General features: G+C 48.8%; 1 protein-coding gene across 2 annotated transcripts in view; it reads right to left on the bottom strand.

Annotated features, from left to right (window-relative positions):
* Positions 1 to 13,843, bottom strand: part of AXDND1 (axonemal dynein light chain domain containing 1) — a 342,044-nt gene that overhangs the window by 266,688 nt on the left and 61,513 nt on the right. Inside the window, exon 3 of one of the 2 annotated variants that reach the window (XM_069232100.1) lies at positions 12,744 to 12,934. In XM_069232100.1, the coding sequence (XP_069088201.1) occupies positions 12,744 to 12,934 (191 nt within the window). The remainder of the gene's footprint in view (positions 1 to 12,743; positions 12,935 to 13,843) is intronic. The other variant, XM_069232101.1, reaches the window with a different exon arrangement.

Genomic DNA, 13,843 nt, shown 5'->3' on the forward strand with positions numbered 1-13,843 from the left:
TCATTTCCTTGCCTCTCTTCAGTCAGTGCGTCACCAGCTTCACTTCCTCTTTGTGTGTTTGTCCCTCCCCTGGAGCGTGGCTGCAGTACTGCTTCCTTGCGCAGAATGTGTCCCTCCTCTGGTTGTGCTTTCAGAGGGACTTTTACTTTTACTTGCTCCCATCCCACCCTGGTCGTTGCTTGCCCTGTCCCTCCAACCCCCATGTTGTTGTAGCGTCCTCAAGGAGGGGACTGAATGACAAGTTACTTATCTTCTGTAATGCCTTATCTGGTGAAGACTCTATCTACCTGCACATTTCTTATCTGGGAATTATCCCCAGGCGTCAGACTAAATCCTGAAATCATTTTGTTAACAGTACCCCTACACGCCGGTAGGTGGTATCATTTGGCTCCAAGTGGCGTCGGGGCATAATCTGCACCGGGAGTGAAGTGCCTATATAGGCGCCATCCCAGCACGCGGACATCACTTTCTTTTCATGATTTGTCAAACCAGGAGCGCAAAGCCATGAAGAACACTGACCACTGGTTTGTGGAACTAGGTCCCTGAAAAGGGAGAGTCTTGACCCTAGATATCTGTTTGTATAGCAGGGAGGATAAATAGGTCAGTAAGGAATCTGCAAATAGACAGAGTCTCTACCAGGTAGGGTGTTACCAAAGATAATTAAATTGTTCACCTAATGGAAACTTGCAGCCGCAGATTCCTTACCTTAGGATAGGTGCCCAAGCAATACCTCACCGGAAAAGCGTCTGCAAACCCGATTTAAACTGGAAAGTCCTGCAGAACCGAACTGGCAAAGTGCCTGTCCTGAAGGACCTGACTGCCCAGGCAGTAGTATTTGATGAACATGTGCAGTGAGGCCCGTATTTCTGCCTGACAGATGTCCAGGACTGGAACTCTGAGTGCTAATGCCGTGATCGCAGCCTTTGCCCTGGTGTACTGACCATGCAGACCCACTGGCGGTTGCTTCGTGGCCAATGCTTAGCAGATCCTAATGCAGAGTACAATCCATCAGGAAATGGTTAGTTTCTGCACGGCCTTCCCTTTCTTGGCTCTGACATGCTCCACGAAGAGTTGATCATCCACCCGGAACGGTTTTGTGCGGTGTTAGACCTGACAGCCTTAGGTTGGTCACCCCTAACTTTTTGCCTGCCTCCCTCCACTTTTTAGATACTGTTCTTGCTGGTTTTAAGACTCTGCACACTTTACCACTGCCAACCAATGCTAAAGTGCATATGCTGTCTCCCTTTAAACATGGTAACATTGGATCATACCCAATTGGACTATTTAATTTACTTATAAGTCCCTAGTAGAGTGCACTATTTGTGCCCAGGGCCTGTAGATTAAATGCTACTAGTGGGCCTGAAGCACTGATTGTGCCACCCACTTAAGTAGCTCCTTAACCTTGTCTCAGACCTGCCATTGCAAGGCCTGTGTGTGCAGCTTCACTGCCAATTCGACTTGGCATTTAAAAGTACATACCAATCCTAAAACCCCCCTTTTTCTACATATAAGACGCCTCTAAGGTATGCCCTAGGTATCCCATAGGGCAGGGTGCTGTGTAGGCAATAGGTAGGCCATGTACCTGTGTAGTTTACATGTCGTGGAAGTGTTAAACTCCTAAATTCGTTTTTACACTACTGTGAGGCCTGCTCCCTTCATAGGCTAACATTGGGGCTGTCCTCATACATTGTTTGAGTGGTAGCTGCTGATCTGAAAGGAGTAGGAAGGGCATATTTAGTATGGCCAGAATGGTGATACAAAATCCTGCTGACTAGTGAAGTTGGATTTAATATTACTATTTTAGAAATGCCACTTTTAGAAAGTGAGCATTTCTCTGCACTTAAATGTTTCTGTGCCTTACAATCCACGTCAGGCTGGGTTTAGTTGACAACTCCTTGTGCATTCACTCAGACACACCCCAAACTCAGCCTCACTTGCATACATATGCATTTTGAATGGGTCTCCCTGGGCTGGGAGGGTGGAGGGCCTGACACGTGCATGTCAAAGGACAGTAGCCTGCCCTCACACAAAGGACTGCCACACCCCCTACTGGGACCCTGGCAGACAGGATTGAACTGAAAGGAGACATTGTGCACTTCTAAGCTACTCTTTGAAGTTTCCCCCACTTCAAAGGCACATTTGAGTATTCAAACAGGTCTCTGCCCCTACCAACCCAGACACTTCCTGGAGAAGAAACTTGAACCAGAACCTGCATCCTGCCAAGAAGAACTGCCTGGCTGCCCAAAGGACTCACCTGTCTGCTTTCTGTAAAGGACTGCTGCCTTGCTGCTCTCTGGTTGTGGCCAAGAATTGCTCTCCAAGGGCTTGGATAGAGCTTGTCTCCTGTTCCCTAAAGACTTCATCTCTACAAGGACTCCTTGTGCGGCAAAATTCGACGCACAGCCTGCCAGAAATGACACACAGCCTGCACCATGATGAAAAATTCACAGCACGCCGAACCGGAATGACGCAGCCTGACTTCTCATCGAGAAGATTGACGCAGCGCCGGCGTAACAACCGGAAATTCGACGCACGGCCCACTGGATCGACGCACGGCCCACTGGATTGACGCACGGCTGAGCTGGAACGACGCAGTCCGATCTCCAGAGAGAAATCGACGCAGCACCTGCCGAGCAGTAGAAAATTCTACGCAGTGCCCACCGAATCGATGCAGCTCCTGGGACTTTGTCCTGCCAGAGCAGGAAATCCACACATCGTCCCCAGGGCGTCCGAAAACCCTGCAACCCCTAGAGGATCCATGACCGAGCGCCGGAAATCGACGCACAGCCGTCCCTGCTTGAAAACAAAATGACGCATCGCCGTGTGCGGCCCAAGAAATCGACACGCACCCCCTTTGTTTCAACACATCTCCTCCTCTGCAGTTCTTTGCAGAGATTTTGCACGCGAACCAGGTACTTTGTGCTTCAAAGAGACTTTGCTTTTAAAAGACTTAAGACACTTTGGGGGTCATTCTGACCCTGGCGGTCATTGACCGCCAGGGTCAACGACCGCGGGAGCACCGCCAACAGGCTGGCGGTGCTCCCAAGGGCATTCTGACCGCGGCGGTTTGGCCGCGGTCAGAAAGGGAAAACCGGCGGTCTCCCACCGGTTTTCCGCTGCCCTAAGGAATCCTCCATGGCGGCGCAGCTTGCTGCGCCGCCATGGGGATTCCGACACCCCATACCGCCATCCTGTTCCTGGCGGTTCGGCCGCCAGGAACAGGATGGCGGTATGGGGTGTTGTGGGGCCCCTGGGGGCCCCACAAAGAATTTCAGTGTCTGCTTAGCAGACACTGAAATTCACGACGGGTGCAACTGCACCCGTCGCACCCTTCCCACTCCGCCGGCTCCATTCGGAGCCGGCTTCCTCGTGGGAAGGGGTTTCCCGCTGGGCTGGCGGGCGGCCTTCTGGCGGTTGCCCGCCAGCCCAGCGGGAAACACAAAATCACTGCGGCGGTCTTCTGACCGTGGAGCGGTGTTCTGGAGGGGGAACTCTGGCGGGCGGCCTCCGCCGCCCGCCAGAGTTAGAATGACCCCCTTTATATCACTTTTACGGTGATATCTGAACATATACTTATTGCATTTTTATCGTTTTGACCTGCATCTTATCAGATAAATATTATATATTTTATAAACACTGTGTGGTGTATTTTTGTGGTGCTATATGGTGTTATTGTATGATTTATTGCACAAATACTTTACACATTGCCTTCTAAGTTAAGCCTGACTGCTCAGTGCCAAGCTACTAGAGGGTGGGCACAGGATAATTTGGATTGTGTGTGACTTACCCTGACTAAAGTGAGGGTCCTTGCTTGGACAGGGGGTAACCTGACTGCCAACCAAAGACCCCATTTCTAACATGCGGTTAAGGTAGAACAAAAACACACTTTTTGAATCCAGCCGGTGGAGTCTCTCCACTTCATTGGAGGGATGATGCAAAGAATGAAAGGTAGGCAACGTGATGGACTGTTCTATGTGGAATGGAGTGACTACGTTTGGCAAGAAGGATGCTCGAGTCAGAAGGACTAGTTTGTCTGGGAAAACCGAGATGTACAGAGGCTGAGATGACAGTGTCTGCAGTTAATTGACCCTTTAGGCAAATATAATTGCCACCAGAAAGGCTGTCTTGATGGTGAGGAGCCTGAGAAAAACAGTTACCCATGCCCTCGTCACAAGCCGCCTGGACTACAGAAACACCCTATATGCAGGAACCACTGCAAAGCTCCAGAAACATCTTCAACGCCTCCGCACACCTCATCCTCGACATACCGCGCCACAGCCACATATCCGCCCACCTGAAACACCTGCACTGGCTCCCCATCAACAAAAGGATCACCTTCAGGCTCCTTACCCACGCACACAAAGCCCTCCACAACATGGGCCCCGAATACCTCAACGGACGCCTCTCGTTCTACAGGCCCACCTGTCAGCTTCGCTCAGCCAGCCTCGCCCTCGCCACCGTCCCGCGTATCCGCAGAACCACCGCTGGAGGTAAATCCTTCTCCTACCTGGCAGCCAAAACATGGAACTCCCTCCCCGTCCACCTAAGAACTACCCAGGACCACCTCGCCTTCAGGAAGCGCCTCAAGACATGGCTTTTTGAGCAGCAGTAACTCTCCCCCCCTCCCTAGCGCCTTGAGACCCTAACGGGTAAGTAGCGCGCTCTATAAATGCCTTGATTGATTGATTGAGAAGGCAAGAATGAAGCACCTCAAAGGGAGCACACTTTAAAAAAGTAAGAACCAAGTTAAGCTCCTACTGAGAAATAATGAAGGGAGTTGGAGGAAACATGTGGCAGACCTTTAAGGAGATGGTAGACAAATAACCTTTTTTCCAACAGCTGGTGTATACGGTCTTGGAGGAGGGATGCAGAGCTGCTAAGATAACATTACATGCTTTGGGCAAAAGGGCAAAAGCTGTCAACTGTTGCTGTTCGAAAACCCACGCAGGAAGGGGGGATGTTGACAGTTTCCGGTAAGGAAAACTCCTCTGCTACTGTGAGAGGATAGCCTAAAAAAGGGGCAGTTTAATCAGAGGACCAATAGACATGCTTTAAAGCTCGGGATACCAAACTCCCTGAACCCAGTCCAGAACCACAAAGATGACTTGGGTCCAGTTACTCCTGATCATATTGAGAACTCTGGGCAGGAGTGGTATTGGCGGAAAGGCGTACAAAAGGCCAGAGCGCCACTCAAGACAAAAAGCATCTCCTAGCGACAGCCACCATGGAAACTCTAGCGCAGAAGTGCAAACATTGACATTCTCTGCAGAGGTAAACAGATCTAACTAAGGCTCTCCCCACTGTTGAAAAATACCTTGCACCAAATCTGTGTGGAGATGCCATTGGTTACCCACTGGCCACCTTTGGCTGAGTTTGTCTGCTCTAGTGTTCAGAGAGGTGGCCAGGTATTAAATCACCAACACCTGACATTCGAGCCAGGAGACACAGGGCCTCTTGACAGAGGGTCCAGAACCCTACCCGCCCTGTTTGTTGCAGTGCTTCATGGCAGTGGTGTTCTCCATGAACACCCGCACTAGCCTTCCCTTGATGGATGCCAATCGGCTTGAATGGAGCTCCAACAGATTGATGTAGAGTCTGGATTCTGCCGGACCCCAGAGTCCTCTGATCTCCACCTCTCCCAGATGGCCACCCTATCCCAGGAGTGATACATCTGTCACTATCATCAGATCTGGTTGAGGAAGGGAGAGGAATCCGCTGCTGACCCAATCATGGTCCATCAGCCACTACTGCAGATCTTTTATAGCACGATCCAAGATATGGACCATGTTGGAGAGGTTCCGGTGATGCTACTTCCACTAGAACTTCTGGTCCCACTGCAGAGCATGGATATATCAAAAGGCATGCGTCATTAGCAGGATGCAGGAGGCCATGAGGCCCTATAGCCTCAGAGTCAGTCTAACCGGAAATTCAGGATTGAGATAGAAATATCTGTATCATTGACTGAATATCCTGGCCTCGCTGCTTGGGAGGATAAGGCTGAAACTGCACTGTGTCCGGAACAGCTTAGATGAAAGAGAGTGTTTAAGAAGGGGTCAAGTGTGACTTCAGCACGTTTATAGAGAACCCCAGAAAGTGCAGGAGGTTCGCCTTAGACTGGAGGTGGGAGATAACCACCTGGGTCGAGTTTGCCTTCAACAAACAGTGTTCGAGATAGGAGTAGACTGGTACCCCTGATGTCTGTAGATGAGTTGCAACCACCACCATCATCATGGTGAACACCCAAGGGGCACTGATAAGGTAAAGGGAAGCACAGCAAACTGAAAGTGCTTGTGGCCTACCGTGAACTGCAGGTAACGTCTGTGGGCAGGCAGGACAGGAATGTGGAAGTATGCGTCTTACGCTACCGTCCAGTCTTCCAGGTCCAAAGCAGGCAGGACTTGAACAAGCAAGATTATTCTGAATTTCTTCTTTTTCCAGAAGAAATTGAGGGGGTGCAGGTCTAGGATAGGACAAAGTCCTCTGTCCATCGTGGGAACCAGAAAGTAGCAGGAACAACAACCACAACCTACGTCCGATGTTGGCAACCCCTCTATGGCTCCCTTAGCCAAGATATCTGGCACTTCCTGGCAGAGTAATGAGACGTGGGTCTCGCTCAGCCTTTTGCAAGTGGGTGCCATGGGTCAAAGGGTAGTAACAAAGGGGATGGAGTAGCCTATTTGAATAATCTGGAGAACACAGCAGTCAGATGTTATTGATTTTGAGTGCTGCAGGTGATGGCGTATCCTTCCCGCACTGAATGCCCATGATTGTTGGAGGTCAAATCAAAGAGGCTTGTAAGCTGTGGCTGTCGGGAGGGAGGGTGGGCTGGGCCAACCTCTGGCTACAAGACCAGAAAGGTTTGTGGGTACCACTTCTGTGGCCACTCAAGGACTGGGTAGCTGAGCAGGTGGAGACCAAACTGGAAGTCCTTTCCATGGCCATAAAAGGAGCAAAAGGCAGACTGGGGTTGGCGAGGGGCCATGTAAAGGCCCAAGGACATGGCCATAGCCCTGATGTCTTTGGAAGCTTTCCAGAGGTGAGTCCGCCTTGTCTCCAAAGAGACAGGAGCCATCAAAGGGCATGTCCATGAGCTAGTCCTGGACATCCCCCGAAACGCTAGTCGTTATCAACCAGGAATAGTGCCTAAGGGCCACTGACGATGAAACCACTGTGCCTAATGAGTCATTCATATCTGGCTCACAGCATACTGCGAAGTTAGCTGCATCCCTCCAATCAACAATAGCTCAGGAGAGGGTGGCTCTGTCCTCCTCCAAGACCATAGGCAGCACCTGTGCAGCAGAGTCCCAGAGCAAATGGGGGTATTGGTTCAAAAAGTACATGGCCGCAGTGCCAGAGCGTAAGGAAACATATTCTTTCCTAAACTGTACTTATTGATTCCCTGTCCAATGGAATGGTAGGGAATGCACCAGGAGTTACTCTGGAGGCTTGGAAACCAAGGTCTCCGGAGTGGGGTGCTGGGTGAGGAAAGTGGGGTCCCCTGGGGTGAGGTGATGGCTGCAGGCAATTGTTCTATTCACAAGGCTTCAAGCAGGATGTCCGTGAGGGCTTTATTAAACAGGAGACAAGGTTCAGTATGGATAACTCTTGACTGAACGACTTCCATCAACACGTTCATCTTGACAGCCAATGAGGGCAGCTGAAGGTCCAGGACCTCGGCTGCCCTCTTCCCCATCATGGCAAGAGAGGCTCCCTCCTCCTTAGCCATGGTAGGAGGGGAAACCAAGCCAATATCTGCAGAGGTCTCCAGTCCACTTGCATCTGCCAAATCCTTACACCAGGTGTCCTTGTTCACATTTAGGGGCTGGTATTCATCAGGGCCCATCGGTCCTTCCCAGTCATCCCCAAGTCTCAGCCCATAGGAATAGGGCACAGGCTCCATCCTGGATGGAATGCCTCAAGTCGGCATCAGACGACACCCATCCGGCTCTGCATCAGAGTCAGGGATGAGTATGGGGACAGCATTGCCTGTGGCTGCCGGGGACGTCAGCAGTGGAGCCGGTGCAGGGGAAGGTCGAGGTGGCTGGACCGGCAGCGGTCCATATCATTCCATGGATGCAAACGGCCTGACTGGAGTTGAGGACTAACCCACCAGCAGAAGATCAGGAGGGGCCCCCTCCCGAGCCCGCATATGAGGTGCATGGCCTCATAAAATTCATTGAGTTGGGCGAGGGTCGCTCTGGCTCCTGGAAACTCAGGGAGGCACGGAGACAAACATAGGCGCAGGCTCACCTGCAGAGCCAGGCCTCGAATGTCAACACTCCCTTGTCTCGTCAGATTATTTCGACAGACAAAGCAAAGTCGAAGACCTCTCCATATCCTTGTTCTTTTTGCGCTTTTGGGGCTTACCCAAATGTCCAGATGACTCTGAGTGCAAACACAAGTGCTTGTAGTGGCTTCACAACCAATCCTGAGACCTTCTTCTCCACTGGGATTGAGAGCATCGCTGCATCGCACGTCGACCGCAACGGACTTGAGGGACCGCTCCATCAAGGCCTTGGGGTTCATGGCACGACAATTAACGCAAGTCTTGGTGTTGTGCTTGAGCTCGTGGCACCAGAGGTAGACGAGGTGTAGGTCTGTCACCAACATTTGCCAGTGACAGGTGCCACAGGGCCTACACCAGGAGAAAATGTCCTGAAAAATTGTCATCAAATGGCCAAAAAAAGTTCAGTAAAAAAATGACTGGGGGTAGCTCTTCTCCAGATCCATGCTGACAGATGCAGAATAAAAGAACCGAAATCAGGGTGCTGGGGTGGTGCCTATATAGGCACTGCGCACGTCACTTCGGGCGCGGATGATGCCACGAGGAGCCGAAGGACTTCACCCACTGGCTCTCAGGTGTACTGCTCATGAAAATTCTGAGGTATTGAATGTGCAGCTAGAAGTCTCTATCAGCTACTCAGTTCAACGGTGTAACAGGTCTTGGTGACACCAGTAAACACAGATGTTTGTGTATGTGCTTGGGGGCTCCAGGATCCATGTGGAAATTAATGAACATTCGGGGTCATTAATGAACCAGACCCCGATATTCAGGCAGGCTCATTAAAGAAGACAGACTGTCATGGGTCATTGGTGGAGACAGATGCCACCACCTAGGAATATTTGTTGCAGCAGTTTTACTAGTAGAACTCCCTCAGCATTATATAGGAAAACAGTGTGTCTTAAACAATGGCCTCAAAGACAACACTAGGGGAACTGCTAAAGCTATTATTTTGGAAAAGTGAAATACCCTAAATACTAGGACTTGCATGCTTCACAGACTGTCCCACACACCTCACATAGTAACAATCAAACACATGCAACTAACAGTCGCGCTCTAAAGGCAGCACTCCCAAATATTTGACAGTAGCAGTCTCACAGTACTTAAAAACCTGCCACAACCCTTACGGAATAGCAGTATCATACCAGGGACAGTGCCCTCCATCCCTCACAGACAATCAGTCCCACGCTTCTGGCAGCACTCTCATATCATTCACAGACTAGTGGTCAGACACTACCAGAAGCACTCTCACATCTGTCACATGGTACCAGCAAAGGTAATAGGTCTGGTAAGTAACTGAAAGCGTACCTTTATAGACTGTTGTGCTTGTGTATACGGTAGTTTGGATGGTTGAGTGGGTGAATGCAAGGAGTCGACGGGGGATGGAGGAACAGATGCATGAATGAGTGCAAGGATGAACGACTAAGTGCATGAACAATGAGTGATGGACGAAAGGATGTGTGACTGCATGGATGGAAGCAAGTAGACATTACTCAGTCTTATGCCAGACCTATTTGCTTTGTCATTGCTTGTTTGCAAGCCAAGCACCGTCTCATATCAAAGTGCTTTGGCATTACCTCTTGGACTTAGATGACAGAGAATACCAATGAGTGCAGAGTACCAACTGGATATGGGAGAATAGTATACTTCCTTGGGACGGGCGCCTAAAGGTAGTGGGAAGCATCGAGTATATAGGGGAGATAGGGGACAGAGTATACCTAAGGGTAAAGAAGAATACAAGGTGACCATGCAGTGTTAGGGGGGAATAGAGTACCTAATGATAACATGGAGGCTAAAGTACCTATCTGTACGGAGGATAGCATACTTATTGGTTATGAAAGGTGATGGGAACGATAGAGAACCTATGAAGGTTAGAGAGTACCAAATGGTAAAAAGAAGGACATAGGCCCTCATTACAACCTTGGTTGAACTGCCGGGCGGCCGCCAATGCAGCCGCACTCCTGCAGGGTCTATTTTGAGATCCCCGCTGGGCCGCAACACGGGAGCCGGCTCCAAATGTAGCCAGCGGTGTTGCGGCTGCGTGACAGGTGCAGTTGCACCCGTTGTGCTGAAAAGCTGCATGGGGCCGTGGCAGGGGGCCCGCGACTCCCCTTTCGGCCAGCCTTTTCATGGCGGTTCAAACCGCCATGAAAAGGCTGGCGGGAGGGGGACTCGTAATCCCCTGGGCAGCGCTGCAAGCAGCGCTGCCCTGGAGGATTTAAACCGCCGGGACTAAAGTGGCGGGAAACCGCTGGTCCCGGCGGTGCGACCACGGCGCTACCACCGCGGTCGTAATTCCCCAGGAAGCACCGCCAGCCTGTTGGCGGTGCTGACCGCCAGGGTTGTAATGACCCCCATAGTATCTATGAAGTACAGATAATGGAGAGGATAGAGTAATTTTGAGGGGTAGACAGAACTTAATGGTAATGGGAATGATAGCCTACTTTTAGGATGTAAGCAGATAGAGAGTATCTAAGGTAATAAGGGGGACAGAGAATGTTGTAAGATAATGGGAAGGGCAGAGTGCCAAGTAGGGTATAGGAAGGACAGAGATTGTAGAAGTATGACTGGGGGGATAGATTATCTATGGGGTATTGGGAGAGGACAGTATCTATGGCTAACAATTGCACAGAACAGGGACCCTGAGGAGTATGAAAGGCAGAGTAAAATCAAAGAGGACACAAAGTGTAGAGGAAAGGGATTGCGCCTGAGGGGCAACAGCGTAAGCACCCAGGAGGGAGAATGAAGGGAGGGGTGGGGTAAAGCTTTAAAAAGTAGATACAGGAATGGAATAGAGACAGGAGGAAGGGTCCATTCCTTCTGAAGTATTAGGATTGCTGGTGTTGTGAAATTACATTATTAGGATATGTTCCTGCCTCTGGTTATACTATGGTGTGGTGGCTATCCCTGTTCAAGGTTAAGGTTACAGCAATTCCTGCTGGATACTGCAGAGATAATGAAACATTATTGGTGATGTGATAATTCCTCTTCGAGGTGTAACATGATCATATGTCTTGGGGCAATATGATTCTTGACACTGGGGCAATTCACAGTGGAATAGACAAATCAGATTGTGTAATGTCCCCGGGATACCCATTTTCTTGTCCCAAGTTTTCTTTTATGAACTACTTTATTGAGTGAATTTCTAGCAGACCGGGAATGCAACTTCCGGAATCTAGTGGTAAGTGAATTTGAAGTCCAGGACTGTTAATATTATGTTCCGGTGACACACAGTAGATGTACTATGCAACACTACTTTATTCATTACTGCTAAAGGGAAGTCCTGCCATGAGTTGTGTGGACCCTGACTTTCAGACCATTCTTGGGTGACACATGCTGGTTTCCATGCAGATAATATGAGGACATTCAATGAGAAAACAGCTATACAATTAAAGCATTCTGCAAGTGCCACAACACCTATATGGCCTTATCTCGAAGACCATACTGCAACAGAGGAACAATTTGAGAAATGAGCATTATTTCATAAACATGAACACTTTCTTCTGCTCTCTTCAAAGCGTCACTTGTTAAGACATGGAGCTGTCAGGCATAGGACCAATGAAAACATGGGAACGTCACACTTACGCAAGCTGAAAACCTGGAATCTAAGCAGAGACCACGCCAATGGGAACTCTAGGTGACACAAAGCAACTGAGGAAGTAAAGACTTTACCAAAGGTAAACTATAGTATAATCAGCAACGTATGCTTTTATCAAGATTGACCAGTGAAACAAGCTAAATTCAAAGCAAAAATAGAATAAAGATGTTGTAAATAAACAGGGTAAAAAAGTCAAATGGCAAAGTATATATACAGACAGAACAGGAAGTAAGACACTATCTGACCGTAAAATATTAAGGTGGAAAAACATAAAGCAGAGACCGAAAACAGAAATGAGTAAGGACTTATCTGTGCGCTGAGCAGCGTAAAACAAGGAATGTCTGAGCTACATCAGCTTATATGTGTGATGCTTTCAGTTAATGACATCACTGTGCTTGTGAGGTCACAAACTGAATGCTTTCTGTTTGTGGAATGTCTGAATAAAGGTTCCATGGCAACACAAACAAAATAGTTTATAAAAAAGATGCACGCCTTTTATTTTCTAAGAGCTGGTTAACCCTGCAACTCACAATGGTCTGATAGTTTTATGGACCCAATGAAACACAGATATTTAAAATGTTATTAGCAGAGTGTGACTCCCACCATGCCACATATGATATGTATGCCTTGTCCAACTGGATAGACCAAACATGGCTTTGATTTTCTAAGGGTTTAGGGGAGGGGCTAAAATAAAAGACAGAAGCGAGCCTGTAATGGTTCCAAAAACAGGATGAACAGGAAGAACAGAACAAGTGATGAACCACACACTCTATACACAACAGGCATGTTGCCTTTTTAGAGGCAGAATACTGCAGACATTCAGAGTGAAGATCAATGCATCAATGTACCAGGACCCTGGCTCACCTGCTGACATACCTTCATGTCTTTCAAACTTTTGTTTTTCTTGGGTGGCCCCAGGAATTCAGGGTGCGGGGCAGCATTCGCTGTAGAGGTTAACACGGAGAGAATCTCCTCTGGAATGAAGTCACTTTGCAGGGATGTGGGCAGAGGCTGAGACCGGTCCAAGGCACTTGATTTCTTCAGTGAGGGCAGCACTAAGGTTAAAAAGAATAACGTCTTATTTTTGCACCTGGATTCTCAAGATTCAAAATATTCAAAGTAGCCACAAGAGAAGAGGCGGGATTAAGCCTTGTCCCTTGTTACATGTTACTGCTCAGCCTCCTTGTGTGATGATCAAATGGTGTGATGGTGAGTGTAAAATGTAAGCTGGAGGCTGAGCCTTCAACTCAACAGCAATCAAACGTATTTTGCTTGGAGCAAATGTGGAACCTGCCAAGCTGAAGAAGTACCCCATCCAAACTGGTGAGACCTGTGTACAAACTCAACTACGTACAATTAACTCACAGTTCTAGCGAAAATAAAACTATTTATGAAACTTTCCATAATGAGAAGACTTTATAATAAACAATGTACATTTCACAAAACACTGAAAGTACAGACAAAATATTCTCGGGAGTCTTAAGAGACTGAGGAGAAGGAATATGGTCAACTTTTGTTCACAAACGAAGGATAAACGCCAAATATTTAGGCTACACAGTAACTAGGTTAATGATTAACCTTTAAGGAATGTATGCAGATGTATATCATGGGTGCATCCTGAGACGGTAGGGCTATAGCCAAGGGATTGATGGATGCTCCACTTTGCTTCTTTTGGTTCTTTTGTCAGATGTCAAGATTTTCTTTTTATTACATTTCGCCCAGAGGTGGATTAAGGCGTCCCTACCATCTTATTGCTATGTAGGTGAAAAAAATGTCCAAAAGTGGGCCCCTCTGCCATAGGGCAAGCTCTGGTGAAGCTTCCGCCAAGTGTGGGAGCAAGTGAGCCCCCCACCACCCAAGCCCTACTGAAGGAACCCTTTCCTGTGTCCTACCACTGACACCCCTTCCGCCGCCTGAGGAACCTCTTTTGTTTGCAAGCAGATCACCCTGAGATAGCTGCTACC

The sequence above is a fragment of the Pleurodeles waltl genome, chromosome 4_2, assembly GCF_031143425.1.
Source record: "Pleurodeles waltl isolate 20211129_DDA chromosome 4_2, aPleWal1.hap1.20221129, whole genome shotgun sequence".
NCBI classification, from domain to species: domain Eukaryota; kingdom Metazoa; phylum Chordata; class Amphibia; order Caudata; family Salamandridae; genus Pleurodeles; species Pleurodeles waltl.